This window comes from Balaenoptera acutorostrata, chromosome 6, assembly GCF_949987535.1.
Source record: "Balaenoptera acutorostrata chromosome 6, mBalAcu1.1, whole genome shotgun sequence".
NCBI classification, from domain to species: domain Eukaryota; kingdom Metazoa; phylum Chordata; class Mammalia; order Artiodactyla; family Balaenopteridae; genus Balaenoptera; species Balaenoptera acutorostrata.
The window spans coordinates 88115855-88142896 of record NC_080069.1 but is presented as its reverse complement, the minus strand read 5'-3'; the positions used below and the strand labels follow the sequence as shown (position 1 = coordinate 88142896).

The following is a 27042-nucleotide window of genomic DNA, read 5'->3' as shown; positions in this document are numbered from 1 at the left end:
AACAAAGTGAATCAGCTATACATATACATATATCCCCATATCTCCTCCCTCTTGCGCCTCCTTCCCACCCTCTGTATCCCACCTCTCTAGGTGGAGACAAAGCACTGAGCTGATCTCCCTGTCTTGCCCTGATTCTTTTTTTTTTTTTTTTTAATTTTATTTATTTATTTTTGGCTGTGTTGGGTCTTCCTTGCTGCACGCAGGCTTTCTCTAGTTGCGGCGAGTGGGGGCTACTCTTCATTGCGGTGCGCGGGCTTCTCATTGCGGTGGCTTCTCTTGCTGTGGAGCAAGGGCTCTAGGCACGTGGGCTTTAGTAGTTGTGGCTCGTGGGCTCTAGAGCGCAGGCTCAGTAGTTGTGGCGCACAGGGCTTAGTTGTTCCGCGGCATGTGGGATCAATCCAGACCAGGGATTGAACCCGTGTCCCCTGCTTTGGCAGGCAGACTCTTATCCACTGCGCCACCAGGGAAGCCCCTTGCCCTGATTCTTAAATGCACTCCACTCCAATCTTATTCAACCTTTTAGGGATTTCAATTCTCTATTTTCTCTCTCAGAGATTTACAATAACCCTACTCTACATATTTCAATTCCAGTCCAACAAATCCAAATCATGTTCTAGCCGAACTGGTTGGGCCTACCCAGACAAATGTTGTCTAAAGCAAGAGTAACAGTTCTGCTCATTGCAGTTCTAACAACAGATTGAGCAGGTGGGCACAATTGTTTATTCTTACAGGTTTCCTCAGCAGCTCTAATTAACAGAGAATCCTGACAACCCTGAATTTCAGTAACTTCTGATGGACTTCTTCTGGGGTATGTTTAGTGGTCAGTTGTACCGTTGATCTCAGGAAGCTGTGTGGTGCTTGATAAGGAAGCTACAGGATCCAGAAAGACATATATAGTAGAATTTGCGAATCAGATTTTAAACATGCTCACCCATGCCCTTGAAAGAAAGTTAACAAGAATTCAACCTTCATGAATGTTTAACCATCTATGGAAATATTCTCTGAAGTAATCTGCTTAAGAGATGATTTAAAAATGTGCTGATAAGATTAAAGTACAGCCTAAATAAATCTCAGCATGGGGCTTAGGTGCCTCTCTAGAAAGGGAGGCATGAAGTTAAAATAGAACTAATCTAAGAGAAGCTCTACTTATTAAAACCAACATGCTGGTCATGAGAGTGAAGAAGTGACCGTTTTTAGAACAGAAAAGACTGAAACATTTATCACTATTTCAACCACTGCCTGGGGAAAAGTTTCTCTGATTATAATGCCTATCAGAGTTACTTGGAAAGAAATATCATTAGAACAGAACAGACTATCACACTATCAGAATACCATATCTTAATGTAAATACCACACAGCTACATCCAGTTCTCTTTGTTGTAATTCTGGGATCTCGAATTTGGTTTCCTGGGTAGAGGTGACCGCTAGAAGGCAATGCCCTGAACATTACAAGATTTCCCATGGTAAAACTTCTAAATTAGCTGTTTTGTTGATAAATTGTTCTTTCCAGAAAGGAAAGAGTGAACTGATCCCCTGGGACCTGGTCACTCCTAGGACAAGCTGTAAATTGAACCAAATTTGTAAACCCTGGATTGGTGATGACTACATCAGGATATAGATTTGAGAGGCCCGACCTTGGCAGTTTGTCGTCTCAGTCTCACTCTCTCACCTCTTCACAACAATATGGTATTTTGTAAAACACAATGATTAGAGGCTCAGGAGATCTAAGATTTTAATTCAACCCTGTTAAGACTACTCTGAGTCTCAGTCTTCTCATCTATACATGAGAAGGTTGGACAAGATAATTTCTACTGCCCCTTCCAGTCTTGGAATCATTCTTGTTATTAGAAATAACAAGATTTCAGTAAGGTGCCTAGTTACCAAATAAATTTACAACTAAACAGCCTTTCTAGATACTTAAAAAAGCAATTGGAAAAAAAAATGGAAAAAGTGCCATTTAAATAGCAACAAGATTTAAAACATCTAGAAATATGCTTAACAATAAATGTATAGATCTATACAAAAAGCCACAAAGTTTTACAGATGGCCACAGAAGAAGACCTGAATTAATAGAGAAATATCATGTTCTTGAATAGGGAGACTCAACATTGCAAAAATAAACTTTCCACCAGATTAAGCCACAAATTCAATGTAATCACAACCAATGGAACTTTTTTGAACTTGAATAAATAATTTTAAAATGTATCTGTAAAGAAAGCACTCATTCACTACCTTTTCCAATCAGGGTTTCCTAGAGAAGGTATAATTTCATGAGTTTTTTGAATAAAAGGAAACACTTGTATACTTTCTGAGGGCAAAAAACCCCAATTTATATTTGCTTTAATACATCATCAAGCCTAGCATATAAATGTAGTTTTGTAAACCTGGTATTCTAGGTTTAATAGTTGTGTAAAGTCAGCTTTCATGAGCAACCTTGAAAGCTCATACTGTAGAGTGATTTTATGGAAGCATAAATCTGAATTGGGTGCTCTGTGAAGTTAGTGTGCAGTACTCAGTAAGATAGTGGGTGAGCCTAGCTGACTGCCTAGAATTTGCACCTCAAAGAGGCTGATCTTTTTGTGTGTGTCTATTAGCTATCATTTATGTAGTAATTTTCATTTAAGACCCAGAGGTTACTTACCTTTTCAGTTATATTTTATTTTATATTAATTTATTTTTATTCAATTATATTTTATTCTATGGGATGAATTACACACTACAATGATATTCACAAATTCAGTGACACCTGACAATCTCATTCATGAATGGATGCACGCACGTACATACACACACATGATGGTTGGTTGGCCATAAGGCTCTGAAGAAGCAGAGGAAGAGCATGACAAGTTCAAAGTGGGAACAAAAGTGGCTAGGGATGAATGGTCAAAGATCAGAAAGAAAATACAGATTAGGGGAAATGAAAGGAGACGGCAGAAACTTGTTGAAGTTTAAATGAAGTGAATAAGGTTATAGAGAGGTTCACTAATTCTTTTAGCAAATGTGTCAAGTATTACACTAGGGCTAGGGAATGCAGAAAAGGATCAGACACTATCCCTATTACTGCCTTGAAGTGATAGTAGGGGAGACATACAAGAAAAAATTGCTATATAGTATGGTGGGTAGTATGACAGAGGTAAGGACAGTGTGTTGTGGATGTGCAAAAGCGGAACATCTAAAACAGATTGTACCGATCTGGTAATGTTTCTTGGAGCACATCCTGAGCTGAGTTTTCAAGCATAAATATAAGTTAGCTTAGTGAACATGCTAGACAGAGTTTTCCAGGCAGGGGTGAGGAACAACCTATGAAATGGCATGGAGTGAAGTACACTGCAGAATGCCACTGAATACTTTAAAAGGTGAGTTAACATGATCAGACTTGTGATTCAGTAAGATACAGCATCAGAATGGAGTCTAGCTTGACTGATGGCCAGGAAATGAGATAAGACGCTACTATTTGTAATCCAGAGGAAAAATAATGAATAGATGAGTTAAGGCATTTGTAATGGGGATGGGGAGAAGGCATTACGTTTGACAGTTTTTATATATGAGGTAAAAATCAACAAAGTGGAATTTATCTTGGTGAATTTACTAAAGTCCAGGATCTGGACTTCAGTTTCTAGACTCAGGAACTTGGTTTTGGCTGCTCATTGAGACTGAATCCATAATTCACATTAACATTAATAAGGTTTTAGAGACTAATATAAAACCAGAATGGCAGATGATTATTTGCAATGAAATAGGTTAACTGCCACAGTGACTATAATATTTACTTTGGCACATTCAGACATTTTCTCCTTGGAAAAACACATATATGAGAAACCAATCATAATCAGAAGGTTGCTTGATCAACATGGAATTAGAGGTAGGGAAATTAAATTGTGTGTTTTAAACATTTAATAACATCAGGCCACAATGCAGAGAGAGGAATGTTCAAGGTTGTGGGCTACAATCTCTCCCTTGGACAGTACTTCCATAGGCACAACCAAAGTATGCTTCTCACTCTCCTGTTTCTATGCTGTCTTTGTTAACTAATAGCACTTCTATGAATATTCTTTAGACAAATATATTTAGTCAACTCTTAATCTGTCCAGCCGGACTTTTATGGGTGATTTTTGGATAGCTTTGCCTTGATTTGTGTTGATGTTACCATTTAATTCTCAGTCGTAAATCTAATTTCCCTTATTTCCAAGATCTTAGAGATGAAGGTGGAGGAACAACTGACCTCTCAGTCACCATTTACTTCCTACAAACTTCAGGTGAAAGATGAAAAAGACAATGGAACAGAGAGGGACATGGGTAGGATCCAAACAAAATGTAGTTTACAAAGAGAAGGCTCTTAAAGGCAATTAACCATAGGCTGAATACATAAAATTTCATAATTCAAACAAATCAAATTTATATGCAATTTACATGTGTATATCAAATAATCACACTGTACACCTTAAACTTATACAGTGTTAAACGTCAATTATATCTCAATAAAGCTGGGGACAAAAAAAGAACCAATCATGTACATGTTATAGTGAAATACATAAATGACTAAGAGTGTGAATGGGGAAGATAATTAGATCTAATGATACAAACAGATATAATGCAAAAATGATAAAAATGGGGGAGGGGATAGTAAACAAAATGCCAAAATGGTTCTGAGGGAGGAGTTATTGTAAGTAGAGAAGTCAAGAAAAGCTTAATGGGGAAAGTGGCATTTGTCTTACAGTAGCAGTGAAAGTCTTGGTAAAAAACAGATTCAAATCATTTTTTCCCTTGATAATCACATAACCTTTTTAATCAAAGATATGTCATATTAATTAAAAATTTATTACTTATGAATAATTGTATCTAGTTATGAAAAACTTTATGGATATAATTTGATACATTTTTTAAAATGATAGATACAAAGGGAAAAGATAAGCAGAAAAGTAAATAAGGTGTCAAAGCTTAATAATTGTGCATAGACCTCTGTGGTCCCACAATTTTATTGTTACTCAAGATTTCCTTGTTTGAAAGGCTCATACAACTCAATAACAAACAAACAACCCAATCAAAAAATGGGCAGAAGACCTAAATAGACATTTCTCCAAAGAAGACATACAGATGGCCAAGAGGCACATGAAAAGATGCTCAACATTGCTAATTATTAGAGAAATGCAAATCAAAACTGCAATGCGGTATCACCTCACACCAGTCAGAATAACTATCCTCAAAAAGTCTACAAATAACAAATGCTGGAGAGGGTGTGGAGAAAAGGGAACCTGGTGGGAAAGTAAATTGGTGCAGTCACTATGGAAAACCGTATGGAGGTTCCTCAAAAAACTAAAAATAGAGTTGCCGTATGATCCAGCAATCCCACTCCTGGGCATATATCCGGACAAAACTATAATTCAAAAAGATACATGCACCCCTATGTTCATAGCAGCACTATTTACAATAGCCAAGACATGGAAGCAACCTAAATGTCCATCGACAGATGAATGGATAAAGAAGATGTGGTATATATATATAATGGAATATTACTCAGCCATAAAAAGAATGAAATAATGCCATTTGCGGCAACATGGATGGACCTAGAGATTATCATACTAAGTGAAGTCAGACAGAGAAAGACAAATACCACATGATATCACTTACATGTGGACTCTAAAATGAGACACAAATGAATATATCTACAAAACAGAAACAGACTCACAGACATAGAGAACAGACTTGTAGTTTCCAATGGCGAGGGGGTGTGGGGAGGGATGGGTTGGGAGTTTGGGATCAACAGATGCAAACTATTAAATATATGTATAACTGAATCACTTTGCTGTATACCAGAAACAAACACAACATTATAAATCAAATATACTTCAATAAAATAAATTTTTAAAAAAAGGTTTCCTTGTTTGGATCTTTTGGAGATCAAGCAGTTTTCTTAGTAGTTGGCTCTCTCAAAGGGATGACCAAGAAATTGAAAAAAAAATTCTTCTTAAAAGATATATTTGGTCTTAACCAACCCATGGATTTCAGAATTTTATAATTATACAATTCATTAAACTTCATTTTATTGCTTTAAACCTGCTGGATCTTTTATTTTAGTAGGAAAAGATCTAATTCACTACAGCAGTAACTAAGGGAGTAAAAACCTCTTAACTGTTATACTTTTCTCCCCCACCTGTTCCATCTCTCTTCATTTCATACTCTCACAACCCTCCTCATTCTTTATACAGAACATTAAGAAATGCTCTTTGCATCTGATCATCAGAACTAGATTAATCAGTGCTTTTTAAAAAACTCCTTTAAATCTGTGAACCATGAATAAACCACAGATCACAAACCTTTTGAAGACTTTGTTTTTCCTTAGCACAAAAACTATAACAAGAAATAACAGAGAATCTCATCATTTGCATTTGTTTAGGTTTCATGGTTTATAAAAATCATCTCATTAAGCTTGAGATATAGGGAAAGATAATTACCCATTTACAGTTGAGAAAACTAAGGATCTGAGAAATAGTAAGTGGAAAAAAACAGACCTGGGAATCATGCCTTTTGATTCTAACCCCTGCAGTCAGAAGCCCCATTCCCATCCTTTGGCTGAACATTTCTCCACTTTTAACCACAGGGATTCTTTTTGCTCTGTACGGTGTCTCCCATTTGTTCAAGAAAACGAAGGTCTAATCTCCTGGGCTATCTTGCCTGAGCCACCACATGTGGCCACCCAGGTTGTACACTGCGTATTTTTAGTGGTCACCATTCACAGACCACAATGGGAACTGTGTCCCTGGAGTTATACAATGTCATGATACTGGTATTGACTTTCCTAAATACCTGCTTACAAGGCCTGTACTAGTACTTCTATCTTTAGTACTTGGTCGGTCTCATAGTAACAGCGTGGCAAACCCTCAAGTAGTCATGCTCAGAGAGAAGACAGTGGTATGGGAAATGAAATATTATACATAAGTAGCTTTGGATCTGTGACTTTTTTAGTAGCAGATTTAGTTTCCTAATTATGTTGGGTTTACCTCATGCCAAAAGTGCTTGAATTTGAAACTCCTTAAGGACTTAATTGAGAATGAAAGCAAACATATTAAAGGCATGTTGGCCACTGGGCAGCCAAAACTAATGACAAGTGTCTGTGAACTAAAAGCTTAGGCATTTTACTTATGTAGGCAACAGGAGAACTCTATTATTAAACTTAATAATCAAAGAGGTAACATTAATTCACAGCTCATTGTGTTGTCAGCACTTACATATCTTTTTTCATTTAACCCTTAAAATAACCTTACGATTTGTATACCATTGTATTATTATTTCCATATTACAGATGATGAAACTAAGGCACAGAAAGGCTAAGTAACTTGCCCAACATCACTCAGCTAATAAGTGGCAAAGGCAGTATGGAACACAGGTAGTCTGATTTCAGAGCCTGTGCTTTTAACCACCATATTATGATTAATATCAAAATGTATACCAACGACTAGGGGATAACCAGGAGTAACAGGAAAAATGTGGGAGAAAAGCTTTGAGAAATAAGATATAAAGAGAGATGAAGCCCTCTTCTATTCTGTGTTCCCTAATGTGCAGTCACTCTGTATTATAACAACCCCTCACCCATAAAGTTCATATTTGGCAGAGAGCCAGCAGTAAGCAACAAGTAACCAATGAACAGCCAAGGTAGCAACGTGAAATCTATGCACTAAAGTTAAGTATTTCACTTACAGAAGAGTTTCTTAGGCCCTTAGAATCTATTTTTTACATATTTTACATACAATTGTAATAAGGAGATTGACTGGTTTATAGCTCGAAAGAAGACCAGACACAATGAATTAGAAGAATTCAAGGGATAATACAGGCAGACATAACAAGAGCAAGAAGTAAAAAGAAAGAAAATTACACAAAATAAAATGCAAGAATTCAAATATCACCAGTACTTTGGTTTTAAAATACGTCCACAAATTCTTTGGTACTCTTCTCTTCAAGAAGTGGAGCTTCAGCATGGGCTAGACTCAGTGACTCTTCTAACAAAGAGAATATGGTGGCAAGTGACTTTGAGACTAGGTCATACAAAGCACTGCTGCTTCCTCCTTGTTCTCTCTCTTTTATTACTGGCTCTGGGAGAAGGGAGCTTCCATGTCACGAAGATGTTCAAGCAGCCTATGGAAAGGCCCATGTGGTGAGGAACTGAGGCCACCTGCTAACAGCCAGCTGAGTGAGCCATGTTGGAAGGGGGTCTTCCAGCTCTAGCCTTCACATGACTACAACCCCTGCCTAAAACATCATGAGAGACTGTGAGCCAGAACCACTCAGCTCAGTTGCTTCTGGATTCCTAACTCTCAGAAACTGTGAGGTAATAAACGCTTGTTATTTTAAGCTGCTAAGGTTAGAAAGTGTTCCATCTAAAATGGTTAAAATAGAAATACTGCTGATTAGAAAATACATTTTTTTATCTGAAAAAAATAATTTATTTCCTCATGATGTTTATGTAGTTTTGCCCTATTGCCATTCCACTCATTGGGAATCTTAACTCTTTGTTAGTCTATAATCTTGAAGGATGGAAATCATATTTTCTTTCCCTTTGCATACCTTCCAAAAAGCCTAGGGACTGAGGCTCTACACACAGTGAGAATTAGATTACCCTGTCTTTATGCAGAAGTAAGGGGCCATGAGATATTTCAAGTTATTTTCTTCTCTTTAAAAAAGTTCTTTTCCACAAATAATACATTAGTACATTCTCGTTTTTAAAAATTCACACAAGACAGAGGTGTATAAAGTAAAACATTAAAGTCCCTTTTCACAGTATCCACCACTGCATCCCACTCCCCCTTCCAGAGGCAATCATTGTTAATGGTTTGGTATTCATCTTTCTATAACTTTTCCTTTGCATTTACACACATTTATACAAATACAGTACATAGTTTCAGAATTTTTTTTCGCAAATGGGATCATATATTATTATTGTGTAATTTACTTCTTTCACTCAACAGTAAGTCTTAGAAACCTTTCCATGAAAATAAACATATATCTACTTAATTCTAAAGTAGATATAATTTATTTAACCATTTCCTTACTGCCTGACTTTTTTGTGGCTATAAAAAATGCTGCAATGAACATCCATCTACATGGTGCTTTGTTTGTTTTGTTTTGCTCAACATCAGTAATTATTAGAGAAATGCAAATCAAAACTACAATGAGGGGGGCTTCCCTGGTGGCGCAGTGGTTGAGAGTCTGCCTGCTAGTGCGGGGCACACGGGTTCGAGCCCTGGTCTGGGAGGATTCCCACATGCCGCGGAGCAGCTGGGCCCGTGAGCCACAGCTGCTGAGCCTGCGCGTCTGGAGCCTGTGCTCCGCAACGGGAGAGGCCACGATAGTGAGAGGCCCGCGCACCGCGATGAAGAGTGGCCCCCGCTCGCCGCAACTAGAGAGAGCCCTCGCACAGAAACGAAGACCCAACACAGCCATAAATAAATAAAAAAAAAAAAAAAAAAAAAAAAACTACAATGAGGTATTACCTAACACTGGTCAGAATGACCATCATCAAAAAATCTACACACAATAAATGCTGGAGAGGGTGTGGAGAAAAGGGAACCCTCTTGCACTGTTGGTGGGAATGTAAATTGATATAGCTACTATGGAGAACAGTACGGAGGTTCCTTAAAAAACTAAAAATAGAATTACCATATGACCCAGCAATCCCACTACTGGGCATATACCCATAGAAAACCATAACTCAAAAAGACACATGCACCCCAATGTTCAGTGCAGCACTATTTACAATAGCCAGGCCATGGAAGCAACCTAAAGGCCCATCGAGGACTTCCCTGGTGGCACAGTGGTTAGGAATCCACCTGCCAATGCAGGGGACACAGGTTCGATCCCTGGTCTGGGAAGATCCCACATGCCACGGAGCAACTAAGCCTGTGCGCCACAACTACTGAGCCTGCGCTCTAGAGCCCGCAAGCCACAATTACTGAGCCCACGTGCCACAACTACTGAAGCCCGCGCACCTAGAGCCTGTGCTCCACAGCAAGAGAAGCCACTGCAGTGAGAAACCCATGCACCACAATGAAGAGTAGCCCCAGATCGCTGCAACTAGAGAAAAACCTGTGTGCGGCAATGAAGACCCAACACAGCCAAAAATAAATAAATAAATTTATTTATTAAATAAATAAATAAATAAAGGCCCATCGACAGACGAATGAATAAAGAAGATGTAGTACATATATACAATGGAATACTACTCAGCCATAAAAAGGAACAGAATTGGGTCATTTGTAGAGACATGGATGGACCTAGAGACTGTCATACAGAGTGAAGTAAGTCAGAAAGAGAAAAACGAATATCATAGATTAATGCATATATGTGGAATCTAGAAAAAAGGTACAGATGAGCCTGTTTGCAAGGCAGAAATAGAGACACAGATGTAGAGAACAAATGTATGGACACCAAGAGGGAAGGGGGATTGGGATGAATTGGGAGATTGGAATTGACATATATACACTAACTAATACGTATAAAATAGATAACTAATGAGAACCTGCTGTATAGCACAGGGAACTCCACTTCGCTGTACAGTAGAAACTAACACAACATTGTAAAACAGCTACACCCCAATAAAAAATTTCTTTTTGTATTTCTGTACATTAGACACCTATAAGGAGAACTGCTAGGTCCTAAAGTCTGCATTTTGGGGGACTTCGCTGGTTGCGCAGTGGTTAAGAATCCGCCTGCCAATGCAGGGGACGCGGGTTTGAGCCCTGGTCCAGGAAGATCCCACATGCCGCGGAGCAACTAAGCCCGTGCGCCACAACTACTGAGCCTGTGCTCTAGAGCCCGCAAGCCACAACTACTGAGCCCATGTGCCACAACTACTGAAGCCCGTGCGCCTAGAGCCCGTGCTCCGCAGCAAGAGAAGCCACGACAATGAGAAGCCCACACACCACAACGAAGAGTAGCCCCCACTTGCCGCAACTAGAGAAAGCCTGCGCGCAGCAACGAAGACCCAACACAGCCAAAAATTAATTAATTAATTAATTAATTATTTAAAAATTAAAAAAAAAGCAAAAAGAAAACTATTGGCAAAGATGTGGAGAAATTAGAATCCTTGTGCACTGTTGGTGGGAATGTAAAATGGTATAACTGCTTATGGAAAACAGTATGGTGGTTCCTCATAAAATTAAAAATAGAATTAGCATACTATCCAGCAATTCTACTTCTGGGTATATACCCAAAAGAATTGAAAGCAGGGACTTGAAGAGATATTTGTATACTCATGTTCATGGAAGCATTATTCACAATAGCTAAGGAGTGGAAGCAACCCAAATGTCCATCAACAGATAGTTAAATAAAATGTGATATATATATATATAGATAGATAGAGATAGAGATATATACAACAAAATTTTATTCATCCTTAAAAAGGAAGGAAATTATGACATGCTACAACATAGATGAACCTTAGGAACATTATGTTAAGTGAAATAAGTCAGTTATAGAAAGATAAATACTGTATGATTCTACTTATATGAGGCACCTAGAGTAGTCAAATTCATAGAGACAGAAAGAAGAATGGTGGTTGCCATCCCAGGGGCTGGGAGTTGGGAGAAAGGGGAGCTATTGTTCAATGGATATAGAGTTTCAGTTTTTTTGGTTTTTAAAAAAAATTATTTATTTATTTTTGGCTGCGTTGGGTCTTCGTTGCTGCATGCGGGCTTTCTCTAGTTGCGGCGAGCAGGAGCTACTCTTTGTTGTAGTGCACAGGCTTCTCATTGCGGTGGCTTCTCTTTTTGTGGAGCACGGGCTCTAGGTGAGTGGGCTTCAGTAGTTGTGGCACGCAGGCTTAGTAGTTGTGGCACACAGGCTTAGCTGCTCCGCGGCATGTGGGATCTTCCTAGACCAGGGCTCGAACCCACATCCCCTGCATTGGCAGGCAGATTCTTAACAACTGTGCCACCAGGAAGTCCTAGAGTTTCAGTTTTAAAGATGAAAAGAGTTCTGGACCTGGTTGGTGGTGATTGTTACCTAACAATGTGAATGTACTTAACGCCACTGAACTGAACTGTACACTTAAAAATGGTTAAGATGGTAGTGTTGTGTGTATTTTGCCATAATTAAAAGATTTCTTTAAAAAATTCTGTTGCCTGTTTCCTGTTGCTAGTCTTTTAATTCTATGAGGCCCACTTTGATCCCCAGCCTAGTGCTTTGAACTCAACCTTCCTGACTGAACTTTGTCTGGGCCTGGAACTCCTTGAGTCCCTCAACATTCACCTTTACCCAGACTAAGGTTCCCCTTTTCTTGGAGCTCTCTTGTCAGTCCACTTTTTTTTAATCCAATCCTGTTTCTAAGACTCCCAGTTTGGGTCCTGTTTTTGGACCCCCCTGAAGAAAGATCTGAGAAATAAAGCACACAATTCTAGAATACAGACTACCTTTACTGCAGGCATAACTCTAAACTTAATGATGTTCAATATATATTAAAAGCTTGGGAAACAATATTTATGGAGAATTGCTTGAAGGATATACAGCTTATCCACTTCTTGGGATCAGTTAGATTGTTTGCTTGTTTTTTTGTTTTCTAAGCCAAGGCTCAACAGATGAGCTCTAGAAACTTTGTGAATCTTCTAAAATTGTCTATACCTGTGCATTTTTTCTGGGGAGGGGTCCTAAGCTTTTAGAAGATTCTTAATATGCTTTGTTATTTAAAAAAAAGAAGAGCTGAGAATCTTTCTCTATGTACTCTAAAACTTGTTGTTCCTTGGATTGAGACAGATCATCAAAGCCTTACCTCAATCGAATTGTTCTGCCCCAAGCTCAGAATGGCTTTTACTGAACAATGCTTTGGCACTATGCCAACAGCCTACATTAAAGGACATTAAAGGAAAACAGCTTCAGCCCTAAAAATGTGTTTAGGTAAATACTACAGATTCCGATAAAAACAAAGAGAGCAAGACAAAGATGGGCATAGATCTGCCTGGGTATCTCAAGATCTTAACCAGATAGGATGTCTGTAAAGGCACAAATGTGCTGATGCCACCATGAGACAAGAACAGATTATGAACAGGCCAAGAAGGGTAAAATTCCCTATGGAAGAATTACGGTCAAATCGAACACGAGTACTAAAAGGTCCTTCCTTCATAAACTCAAGCATGGGATTTGGAGAGCCACCAGTGCAGACATTAATGGCAATATGTGGGTAAATGTATATAACATGTTGCACATACACTGAGTACACATAAGGTTAAAAAGAGTTTAAAATACATAAGGTTTCATGTGAAATTTTTAACAACTCTCCCTTCTCAATCTCAGGTTAATTCTCTTTTATATAACCCTCATATTCCTCTATTTAGCTAAAATCCATCCATCCATCCTTCAAAGCTCAGCTTTTAAAATTATAACAACAAATGTCGTTCAAGTGGAGCTGATTTTATTTTACTAAACCAAAAGCAACCTCCTCTCCTCCTCAAACACACGCGCTCTTTGGAAATCCCATCACTCTTTCATTGTTTTTCAAATTCTTTAAAAGCATGTATGTGCACAACGAACTACGAGAGGTTTTCCTTCTGTTGGCGAGAACCCTCCCACTCAACAATCAATACTTATTTGGTTGGAATTATGTGAAGCGTTTAGTTCCAGACCTTGGTAGAAAGTCCAAGCTTTCTCCAAAATAGCCATAGCAGAAACTAATATTAATATGATAAATTATCATACTAAGGATGCAAAGTATATGGCCTGGGATTGAAGAAATTAGTCATGAAGTTGGACCTCTATAAGAGAAACAAGTTCAACAAGACCCTTTTGGTCATCTTACCTTAAGCTCACATGGAAAAAGGAAGAATGTCAGGAGGAGTATTCAAATCATGATTCATCTTATATAATATCAATAATCCCAATTAATTCAGTTAGCCCAGTGAAAGTCTCTGGACTATTCCTATTTCCCCTTGAAAGTTCACGGATGAGAAACACTCTCTCACCTTTAGCTTTTCCTGAAGACACTTCCACCATGGTTATCATAGCAGACGTTTGGCTTTCTCTCTTAAATACCTTCAAAATTAAAGCACTTACCTGTCTGCCTCAAGTCTTTAGGTAGAACATCCCTCTCATTGCCCTCTAAAAAGAACACTGAAACATTACTCTCAAATGTGAAATTACACCGTCAGTGGCTATAACCAAAGACTTTCTATAATAATTTCAACTTTATAATTTTTTTCCTCCCACCTTTGCAGCAAAAATAGTCTCAAGCCAGGTCAGAGGGAAGTCAAGTCTGAGTCTTGCGCTAAGAAGTTTCTTGGAAATCCAAAACTGTAAGAAACTTCTTGGTGAGCTTCAGTTCAATCCTATGAATGCTCTGAGAGTACAAGCTGTCAATTTCCTGGCTTTGTGGGTAGAACATGGTATAGTATCGTACTAAGCAAATACTATTATTGATTGTTGAAGTTGGGATATCTCAGCAGATATGAACTGAGCACTTACCTGAAATAAAAGGTTTTATGTATTTCATCTCAGAGAAACATCACCTAAGAATAAAACAAAAACTCCTTGTCAGTTAGCTCAGGCTCTGCTGATATAATACCTACAATTTATCAAAATTTACTGTGTGCTAGACACTTTACTACATGCTTTATGTAGATCATCTTGTTCAATTTTCACTAAAATCTGGGCCTAAAAAGAGGATATTATTCTTTTTCACAGATGAAAAACCTGAAGCTTAAGAAGTTTAAGTGACTTGCTCAGGGTCACACAATCAGAGAGTGGTGGAGTCACAGTGATAGAGATTTGAATCCCTGTTTGCCTGACTCCTCTTGCCCATGATTCTGTAACATCCCTCTTATAGATTTGGCCCCAGATGAAGAGGTGCTTGTCAAGTGGGCATCTGTGGCAGTAACTGAGAACTGTGGTCAAATACATGATTCAGAAGAAGTATAATTTAAAGTCTTAAATGCCCAGATGCTCCTCTTTGGTAGATCTGGCACTGAGCTCAGGATGAAATCCACTATTCTACTATGACCACACATTTCATCATCCATTATTTCGTGAAGCCTTAGGAGTTCTAAAATGGGATAGGAGAAAAAGGAATTGGTAGTCAGAGCTTAAAGTCCTAAAAAAGTTGGGCTTCCCTGGTGGCGCAGTGGTTGAGAATCCGCCTGCCAATGCAGGGGACACGGGTTCGAGACCTGGTTTGGGAAGATCCCACATGCCGCGGAGCGGCTGGGCCCCGTGAGCCACAATTACTGAGCCTGCGCGTCTGGAGCCTGTGCACCGCAACAAGAGAGGCCGCAACAGTGAGAGGCCCGTGCACTGCGATGAAGAGTGGCCCCCGCTTGCCACAACTAGAGAAGGTCCTCCCACAGAAACGAAGACCCAACACAGCCATAAATAAATAAATAAATAAATTAAAGTCCTAAAAAAGTGACTGCAGAAGCCCTACTGGTATGTGTTTTGTAACCTGGACTCGTGTAAAATTTTATCTGAATAGATGGCTTTGCTAATTTAAAATAATAAAACCTTGGTTGCACAAGGGGAGTTTTAAAAAAATCTCAAGACCCAGCATGCATCCCAGACCAACTAGATCAAGTTTATGCGAGTTGCAATTTTCAGTGTCAGGTGATTCTAATATATCGCCAAAGCTGGGAACCGCTGCAATAACCTGATCTGCGCTTCCTCATTTGAGATAAAAGGAGAATAAGACCCAAAGAACTTAAAGGAGATCAGGACCAGAACCCGTATCTCTTGACTGCTAGCTCACCATGCTGTATTGTTTGCTCTCCTCAATCCAGAATGAACCAACTGTTCCTCTAAGGCATAGAGCGCACAAAACAAAATTATTATGTAACTTCATATTATCAGAGCTCTCTGTACCTTTATGTTTTTTTTTTGTTTTATTTATTTATTTATTTATTTATGGCTGTGTTGGGTCTTCGTTTCTGTGCTAGGGCTTTCTCTAGTTGTGGCAAGCGGGGGCCACTCTTCATCGCGGTGCGCGGGCCTCTCACCATCATGGCCTCTCTTGTTGCGGAACACAGGCTCCAGACGCGCAGGCTCAGTAGTTGTGGCTCACGGGCCTAGTTGCTCCGCGGCATGTGGGATCCTCCCGGACCAGGGCTCGAACCCGTGTCCCCTGCATTGGCAGGCAGATTCTCAACCACTGCGCCACCAGGGAAGCCCCTCTGTACCTTTAAAGAGTACTTCATATACATTCTCTCTTTAGATTCTTATACAGGGGAAGTAGGCAGGGCAAAACTTACATGTTTTAGACATGAGGAAATCAAAGGTCAATTAAGTTAACTCTTTAAGCCTGCTTAAAGATAGGAGCAGAATTTAAATCTTTATATTCTAACTCCTGGATTAAGTAAATTAAATTTGGCAAGTGTTCACTGAGTGCCTAGTATGTGTTAGTTAAGACATGGTCAAAGATGCAAAAAATTAATAAGACATCATCCATGCCCTCAATTAGTGTACAATCTTCTTGGAAAGACAGAGACAACTAACATACTGCACTGCCTTCACAGCAAGATCTTTTTTGACCCACCTCTGAGAGTAATGGAAATAAAAACAAAAATAAACAAATGGGAAGATGGTTTTTTGGGGACCCTAGTCCGCCATCTCCTTGGTTTGTGGTCTTTCTGAATAAAGTCGTATTCCTTGCCTCAACACCTTGTCTCCAATTTATTGGCCTGTCGTGCGGCGAGCAGAGTGAGCTTTGACTCGGTAACACACAGAGCAGTTCAATCCAAGCTTTTATTTCTAAACGTGGCCATGGCCAAGCAGCAAGCAAAGAACCTTCCAGGTAAAAGACCTACTGCTGAGGAGACCATCAAGATGGTGGAGGAGTAAGACGTGGAGATCACCTTCCTCCCCACAAATACATCAGAAATACATATACATGTGGAACAACGCCTACAGAACACCTACTGAATGCTGGCAGAAGACCTCAGACTTACCAAAAGGCAAGAAACTCCCCACATACATGGGTAGGGCAAAAGAAAAAACAGAGACCAAAGAATAGGGACGGGACCTGCACCTCGGGGAGGGAGCTGTGAAGGAGGAAAAGTTTCCACACACTAGGAAGCCCCTTCACTGGCGGAGACGGGGCAGGCGGGGGGGAAGCTTCGGAGCCACAGAGGAGAGCGCAGCAACAGGGGTGCAGAGGGCAAAGCGGAGAGATTCCCGCACAGAGGATCGGTGCCAACCAGCACTCACCAGCCTGAGAGGCTTGTCTGCTCACCCGCTGGGGCTGCTGGGGGCTGGGAGCTGAAGCTCGGGCTTCGGAGGTCAGATCCCAGGGAGAGGACTGGGGTTGGCCGCGTGAACACAGCCTGAAGGGGGCTAGTGCGCCACAGCTAGCCGGGAGGGAATCCAGGAAAATGTCTGGAACTGCCTAAGAGGCAAGAGACCATTGTTTCGGGGTGTGCAAGGACAGGGGATTCAGAGCACTGCCTAAATGAGCTACAGAGATGGGCACGAGCCATGGCTATCAGCACGGACACCAGAGACGGGCACGAAATGCTAAGGCTGCCACTGCAGCCACCAAGAAGCCTGTGTGCAAGCACAGGTCACTATCCACACCTCCCCTCCCGGGAGCCTGTGCAGCCCACCACTGCCAGGGTCCTGTGACCCAGGGACAACTTCCCCGGGAGAACACACGGCGCACCTCAGGCTGCTGCAATGTCACGCCAGCCTCTGCCACCACAGGCTTGCCCCGCATTCCGTACCCCTCCCTCCCCCGTGCCTGAGTGAGCCAGAGCCCCCTAATCAGCTGATACTTTAACCCCATCCTGTTTGAGTGAAGAACAGATGCCCTCAGGCAACCTACACACAGAGGCAGGGCCACATCCAAAGCTGAACCCCAGGAGCTATGCGAACAAAGAAGAGAAAGGGAAATTCCTCCCAGCAGCCTCAGGGGCAGTGGATTTAATCTCCACAATCAACCTCTTGTACCCTGCATCTCTGGAATACCTGAATAGATAACGAATTATCCCAAAATTGAGGTGGTGGACTTTGGAAGCAACTGTAGACTTGGGGTTTGCTTTCTGCATCTAATTTGTTTCTAGTTTTATGTTTATTTTAGTTTAGTACTTAGAGTTTATTATCATTGGTAGATTTGTTTATTGATTTGGTTGCTCTCTTATTTATATATATATATATATATATTTTTTTTTTTTTTTCCTTTTTCTCTTTTTGTGAGTGTGTATGTGTATGCTTCTTTGTGTGATTTTGTCTGTATAGCTTTGCTTTTACCATTTGTCCTAGGGTTCTGTCTGCCCTTTTCTTTTTTTTAGTATAGTTTTTACTGCTTGTTATCATTGGTGGATTTGTTTTTTGGTTTGGTTGTTCTTTCTTTCTTTTTTTTTAAATTACTTTTTAATTTTTTTTACTTTTAATAATTTAAAAAAATATTTTATTTTAATAACTTTATTTTCTTCCTTCCTTCCTCTCTCCCTCCCTCTCTCTCTCTCTCCCTTTCTTTCTTCTTTTCTCTTTCTTTCTTTCCTTCTTTCTTTTTCTTCTTTTTCATTCTCTCTTTCTTTCTTTCTCTTTCTTTCTTTTCTTGCTTTCTTTTTTTCTCTCTACCTTTTCTTCTGAGCTGTGTGGCTGACAGGGTCTTGGTGCTCCGGCCAGGTGTTAGGCCTCAGCCTGTGAGGTGGGAGAGCCGAGTTCAGGACATTGGGCCGCCAGAGACCTCCCGGCTCCACATAATATCAAATGGTGAAAGCTCTCCCAGGGATGTCCATCTCAACGCTAAGACCCAGCTCCACTCAACAACCAGAAAGCTACAGTGCTAGACACCCTATGCCAAACAACTAGCAAGACAGGAACACAACCCCACCCATTAGCAGAGAGGCTGCCTAAAATCATAATAAGGTGACAGACACCCCAAAACGCACCACAGGACACAGTCCTGCCCACGAGAAAGACAAGACCCACCCTCATCCACCAGAACACAGGCACCAGTCCCCTCCACCAGGAAGCCTACACAACCCACTGAACCAACCTTACCCACTGGGGGCAGATACCACAAACAACGGGAACTACGAACCTGCAGCCCGTGAAAAGGAGACCCCAAACACAGTAAGTTAAGCAAAATGAGAAGACAGAGAAATACACAGCAGATGAAGGAGCAAAGTAAAAACCCACCACACCAAACAAATGAAAAGGAAATAGGCAGTCTACCTGAAAAAGAATTCACAGTAATGATAGTAAAGATGATCCAAAATCTTGTAAACAGAATGGAGAAAATACAAGAAGCGTTTAAGGACCTAGAAGAACTAAAGAGCAAACAAACAATGATGAACAACACAATAAATGAAATAAAAAATTCTCTAGAAGGAATCAATAGCAGAATAACTGAGGCGGAAGAACACATAAGTGACCTGGAAGATAAAAGAGTGGAAATAACTACCACAGAGCAGAATAAAGAAAAAAGAATGAAAAGAATTGAGGACAGTCTCACAGACCTCTGGGACAACATTAAACACACCAACATTCAAATTACAGGGATCCCAGAAGAAGAAGAGAAAAAGAAAGGGGCTGAGAAAATATTTGAAGAGATTATAGTCAAAAACTTCCCTAACATGGGAAAGGAAATAATCAAGTCGAGGAAGCGCAGACAGTCCCATACAGGATAAATCCAAGGAGAAACATGCCAAGACACATATTTATCGAACTATCAAAAATTAAATACAAAGAAAAAATATTAAAAGCAGCAAGGGAAAAGCAACAAATAAAATACAAGGGAATCCCCCTAAAGTTAGCAGCTGATCTTTCAGCAGAAACTCTGCTAGCCAGAAGGGAGTGGCAGGACATATTTAAAGTGATGAAAGGGAAAAACCTACAACCAAGATTACTCTACCCAGCAAGGATCTCATTCAGATTCAACAGAGATAATAAAACCTTTACAGACAAGCAAAAGCTAAGAGAATACAGCACCACCAAACCAACTTTACAGCAAATGCTAAAGGAACTTCTCTAGACAGGAAACACAAGAGAAGGAAAAGACCTACAATAACAAACCTAAAACAATTAAGAAAATGGTAATGAGAACATACATATTGATAACTTCCTTAAATGTAAATGGATTAAATGCTCCAACCAAAATACACAGACTGGCTGAATGGATACAAAAACAAGACCGTATATATGCTGTCTACAAGAGACCCACTTCACACCTAGTGACACATACAGACTGAAAGTGAGGGGATGGAAAAAGATATTCCATGCAAATGGAAATCAAAAGAAAGCTGGAGTAGCAATTCTCATATCAGAAAAAATAGACTTTAAAATAAAGACTATTACAAGAGACAAAGAAGGACACTACATAACGATCAAGGGATCAATCCAAGAAGAAGATATAACAATTGTAAATATTTATGCGCCCAACATAGGAGCACCTCAATACATAAGGCAAATGCTAACAGCCATAAAAGGGGAAATCGACAGTAACACAATCATAGTAGGGGACTTTAACACCCCACTTTCACCAATGGACAGATCATCCAAAATGAAAATAAATAAGGAAACACAAGCTTTAAATGACACAATAGACCATATAGATTTAATTGATATTTATAGGACATTCCATCCAAAACCAGCAGATTACACTTTCTTCTCAAGTGCGCACAGAACATTCTCCAGGATAGATCACATCTTGGGTCACAAATCAAGCCTTGGTAAATTTAAGAAAATTGAAATTGTATCAAGTATATTTTCTGACCACAATGCTATAAGACCAGATATCAATTACAGGAAAAAATCTGTAAAACATACAAACACATGGAGGCTAAACAATACACTACTAAATAACCAAGAGATCACTGAAGAAATCAAAGAGGAAATCAAAAAATACCTAGAAACAAATGACAATGAAAACACGACGACCCAAAACCTATGGGATGCAGCAAAAGCAGTTCTAAGAGGGAAGTTTACAGCAATACAATACTACCTCAAAAAACAAGAAACATCTCAAATAAACAACCTAACCTTACACCTAAAGTAATTAGAGAAAGAAGAACAAAAATACCCCACAGTTAGCAGGAGGAAAGAAATCATAAGGATCAGATCAGAAATAAATGAAAAAAGAAATGAAGGAAACAGTAGCAAAAATCAATAAAACTAAAAGTTGGTTCCTTGAGAAGATAAACAAAATTGAAAAACCATTAGCCAGACTTATCAAGAAAAAAAGGGAGAAGACTCAAATCAATAGAATTAGAAATGAAAAAGGAGAAGTAACAACTGACACTGAAGAAATACAAAGGATCATGAGAGATTACTACAAGCAACTATATGCCAATAAAATGGACAACCTGGCAGAAATGGACAAATTCTTAGAAAAGCACAACCTTCCAAGACTGAACCAGGAAGAAATAGAAAATATAAACAGACCAATCACAAGCACTGAAATTGAGACTGTGATTAAAAATCTTCCAACAAACCAAAGCCCAGGACCAGAAGGCTTCACAGGCAAATTCTATCAAACATTTAGAGAAGAGCTAACACGTATCCTTCTCAAACTCTTCCAAAATATAGCAGAGGGAGGAACACTCCCAAACTCATTCTACGAGGCCACCATCACCCTGATATCAAAACCAGACAAAGATGTCACAAAGAAAGAAAACGAGAGGTCAATATCACTGATGAACATAGATGTAAAAATCCTCAACAAAATACTAGCAAACAGAATCCAACAGCACATTAAAAGGATCATACACCATGATCAAGTGGGGTTTATCCCAGGAATGCAAGGATTCTTCAATAAACGCAAATCAATCAATGTGATAAACCATATTACCAAATTGAAAGAGAAAAGCCATATGATCATCTCAATAGATGTAGAAAAAGCTTTTGACAAAATTCAACACCCATTTATGATAAGAACCCTCCAGAGAGTAGGCATAGAGGGAACTTACCTGAACATAATAAAGGCCATATATGACAAACCCACAACGAACATCATTCTCAATGGTGAAAAACGGAAACCATTTCCTCTAAGATCAGGAAAAAGACAAGGTTGTCCACTCTCACCACTATTAGTCAACATAGTTTTGGAAGCTTTAGCCACAGCAATCAGAGAAGAAAAAGAAATAAAAGGAATCCAAATCACAAAAGAAAAAGTAAAACTGTCACTGTTTGCAGATGACATGATACTATACATAGAGAATGCTAAAGATGCTACCAGAAAACTACTAGAGCTAATCAATGAATTTGGTAAAGTAGCAGGATACAAAATTAATGCACAGAAATCTCTTGCATTCCTATACACTAATGATGAAAAATCTGAAACAGAAATTATGGAAACACTCCCATTTACCATTGCAACAAAAAGAATAAAATACCTAGGAATAAACCTACCTAAGGAGACAAAAGACCTGTATGCAGAAAACTATAAGACACTGATGAAAGAAATTAAAGATGATACAAAGAGATGGAGAGATATACCATGTTCTTGGATTGGAAGAATCAACATTGTGAAAATGAGTATACTACCCAAAGCAATCTACAGATTCAATGCAATCCCTATCAAACTACCCATGGCATTTTTCACAGAACTAGAACAAAAAATTTCACAATCTGTATGGAAACACAAAAGACCCCGAATAGCCAAAGCAATCTTGAGAAAGAAAAACGGAGCTGGAGGAATCAGGCTCCCGGACTTCAGACTATACTACAAAGCTACAGTAATCAAGATAGTATGGTACTGGCACAAAAACAGAAATATAGATCAATGGAACAGGATAGAAAGCCCAGAGATAAACCCACACACCTATGGTCAACTAATCTATGACAAAGGAGGCAAGGATATACAATGGAGAAAAGACAGCCTCTTCAATAAGTGGTGCTGGGAAAACTGGACAGCTACATGTTAAAGAATGAAGTTAGAACACTCCCTAACACCATACACAAAAATAAACTCAAAATGGATTAAATACCTAAATGTAAGGCCAGACACTATAAAACTCTTAGAGGAAAACAGAGGCAGAACACTCTATGACATAAATCACAGCAAGATCCTTTTTGACCCACCTCCTAGAGAAATGGAAATAAAAACAAAAATAAACAAATGGAACCTAATGAAACTTAAAACCATTTACACAGCAAAGGAAATCATAAACCAGACGAAAAGACAACCCTCAGAATGGGAGAAATTATTTGCAAATGAAGCAACTGACAAAGGATTAATCTCCAAGATTTACAAGCAGCTCATGCAGCTCAATATCAAAAAAACAAACAACGCCATCCAAAAATGGGCAGAAGACCTAAATAGACATCTCTCCAAAGAAGATATACAGATTGCCAACAAACACATGAAAGGATGCTCAACATCACTAATCATTAGAGAAATGCAAATCACAACTACAATGAGGTATCACTTCACAGTCAGAATGGCCATCAACAAAAAAAATCTACAAACAGTAAATGCCGGAGAGGGTGTGGAGAAAAGGGAACCCTCTTGCACTGTTGATGGGAATGTAAATTGATACAGCCACTATGGAGAACAGTATGGAGGTTCCTTAAAAAACTAAAAATGGAATTACCATATGACCCAGGATTCCCACTACTGGGCATATACCCTGAGAAAACCATAATTCAAAAAGAGTCAGGTACCACAGTGTTCATTGCAGCTCTCTTTACAACAGCCAGGACATGGAAGCAACCTAAGTGTTCATCAACAGATGAATGGATAAAGAAGATGTGGCACATATATACAATGGAATATTACTCAGCCATAAAAAAGAAACAAAATTGAGTTTTTTGTAGTGAGGTGGTTGGACCTAGGGTCTGTCATACAGAGTGAAGTAAGTCAGAAAGAGAAAAAGAAATACCGTATGCTAACACATATATATGGAATCTAAAAAAAAAAAGGTTCTGAAGAACCTAGGGGCAGGACAGGATTAAAGACACAGACGTAGAGAATGGACTTGAGGACACGGGGAGGGGGAAGGGTAAGTTGGGATGAAGTAAGGGAGTGGCATGGATGTATATACACTACCAAATGTAAAATAGCTAGCTAGTGGGAAGCAGCCGCATAGCACAGGGCGATCAGCTCGGTGCTTTGTGACCACCTAGAGGGGTGGGATAGGGAGGGTGGGAAGGAGACACAAAAGGGAGGAGAACAGGGATATATGTATATGTATAGCTGATTCACTTTGTTATAAAGCAGAAACTAACACACCACTGAAAGGCAATTATACTCCAATAAAGATGTTAAAAACAAAAACAAAAACAAATGGGACCTAATGAAACTTAAAAGCTTTTGAACAGCAAAGGAAACTATAAACAAGAGGAAAAGACAACCCTCAGAATGGGAGAAAATATTCGCAAACAAGTCAACGGACAAAGGATTAATCTCCAAAATGTATCAACAGCTCATGCAGCTCAATATTAAAAAAACAAACAACCCAGTTAAAAAATGGGCAGAAGGGACTTCCCTGGTGGTGCAGTGGTTAAGAATCTGCCTGCCAATGCAGGTGCACACGGGTTCGATCCCTGGTCCAGGAAGATCCCACATGCTGTGGAGCAACTCAGCCCATGTGCCACAACTACTGAGCCTGCACTCTAGAGCCTGCGAGCCACAACTACTGAGACTGAGTGCCACAACTACTGAAGTCCGCGTGCCTACAGCCCATGCTCCGCAACAAGAGAAGCCACCGCAATGAGTCCGCGAACCGCAATGAAGCGTAGCCCTCACTCGCCGCAACTAGAGAAAGCTTGCACACAGCAAGAAGACTCAATGCAGCCAAAAATAAATAAATAAAATTTTTTAAAAAAAGGGCAGAAGACCTAAATAGACATTTCTCCAGAGAAGACATACAGATTGCCAAGAAGTACATGAAAGAATGCTCAGCATCACTAATTATTAGAGAAATGCAAATCAAAACTACAATGAGGGCTTCCCTGGTGGCGCAGTGGTTGGGAGTCCGCCTGCCAATGCAGGGGACACGAGTTTGAGCCCTGGTCCCGGAAGATCCCACATGCCGCGGAGCAGCTGGGCCCGTGAGCCACAATTACTGAGCCTGCGCGTCTGGAGCCTGTGCTCCGCAACAAGAGAGGCCGTGATAGTGAGAGGCCCGCGCACCGCAATGAAGAGTGGCCCCCGCTTGCCACAACTAGAGAAAGCTCTCGCACAGAAACGAAGATCCAACACAGCAAAAATAAATAAATAAATTTAAAAAAACTACAATGAGGTATCACCTCACACTGGTAAGAATGGGCATCATCAGAAAATCTACAAACGAATGCTAGAGAGGGTGTGGAGAAAAGGGAACCCTCTTGCACTGTTGGTGGGAATATAAATTGATACAGCCACTATGGAGAACAGTATGGAGGTTCCTTAAAAAACTAAAAATAGAATTACCATATGACCCAGCAACCCACTACTGGGCATATACCCAGAGAAAACCATAATTCAAAAAGACACATGCACCCCAATGTTCATTGCAGTTCTATTTACAAGAGCCAGGTCATGGAAGCAAACTAAATGTCCATCGACAGACGAATGGATAAAGAAGCTGTGGTACATATATACAATGAAATATTACTCAGGCATAAAAGGGAATGGAATTGGGTCATTTGTAGAGACGTGGATGGACCCAGAGACTGTCATACAGAGTGAAGTAAGTCAGAAAGAGAAAAACGAATATCGTATATTAACGCATATATGTGGAATCTAGAAAAATGGTACAGGTGAACTGGTTTGCAAGGCAGAAGTAGAGACACAGTTGTAGAGAACAAACGTATGGACACCAAGGGGGGAAAGTGGGTGTGGAGGGGCGATGGTGGTGGGATGAATTGGGAGATTGGGATTGACATATATACACTAATATGTATAAAACAGATAACTAATAAGAACCTGCTGTATAAAAAACAAAATTCAAAAACAAACAAACAAACTGCCTGACTTAACCCTTGGAATAGCTGAAATGGAAAACCTTCCTTGATTGGCCTTGATGACAAAGTCCACTTCTCTTCAAATTCAGTCTGTGGCTTCTAATTTCTTCCTGACTGTGGCTATTAATTCTAGGGAACATAAGGGATTTGAATATAGCTATTGCATCTCTAGGCAAGGCCACGTAGCTGAAAATTCTTTGATACGGGTAAAGAAGAAAGAATGGAGCAATTTCAGTGAGATTCATTTTATACTCTCCAAAGCCAAGGACATGACTCAGCAGAAGACTGGGAGATTCCAAGACAAAGGACTAGATGGAAAAGAAAATGTATTCACAGAAATAATATTTTCTTTTCCACAGCATTTAGGTAACTGGACAGTTTACAACTTATGTTGTTGAAGATAACTACTGCACACTAAAGGGGAAAATAGCATGTAGGAAATAATATTTGTATCTATGATTCAGGATGATAGAGAAGGTCACAGATGGACAAGAGTACTCAAAAAAAAACCTTTTCATGAGGAATTCATCAGACACTGCAAAATGCTGCCATGCAGATGTTATTATATAAAAGGTAATAAGAAAACCAGGAACCCATGTTTTATTTATGGACTGAAAAAACTGGCCAGGAATAGTCCATCACAGTTTTTCTCAAATTTTAACACGCATCAGAATCACCTGGAGGCTGGGTCCCTTTCTCCCCCTCCCCCTGCCCCTCCCCAGAGTTTCTGATTTACCAGGTCTGTGGTGGTGCCCAAGAATTTATATTTCTTACAAATACAGGTGATGCTGATGTTGTTGGTTCAGGTCTAATACTTTGAGAACTGCTAGTTTATCATAAGGTCCACATTATACTGGATACACACACACCTGTTGCAAATTATGGCAATTTAGTTAACTCTCTATTGTTGACTTTGGAAATGATACTCTCCTCACCAACCTAATAGCCAAAAATAAGACTACTCAGGAAGAAGTTATGGCTAGTCACGTAAGGAGACAATCTATTTTACAGCACAAATATATGTGTTTGGGCATTTGACAGAGGCAACCAATGAGGCACATCTAGCAAGTAGGAAACAACATTGCCTTTAAAAGCCTTTACCTATCTTGAGGCAGACATGAATTTTATTTCTTGTACTCGAAGAGAACACCCTTTGGATCTCTCTGTACCTTACACATTACCCAGGGTCCC

At 39.7% G+C, this 27042-nt stretch overlaps 1 protein-coding gene across 1 annotated transcript in view; it reads right to left on the bottom strand.

Moving 5' to 3' along the window:
* LOC103020035 (phospholipid-transporting ATPase FetA-like) overlaps positions 1 to 27042 on the bottom strand; it is a 113949-nt gene that overhangs the window by 81489 nt on the left and 5418 nt on the right. Inside the window, exon 2 of the mRNA XM_057549434.1 lies at positions 14443 to 14486. Coding sequence (XP_057405417.1) covers positions 14443 to 14470 — 28 coding nt within the window. The 5' untranslated portion in view covers positions 14471 to 14486. The remainder of the gene's footprint in view (positions 1 to 14442; positions 14487 to 27042) is intronic.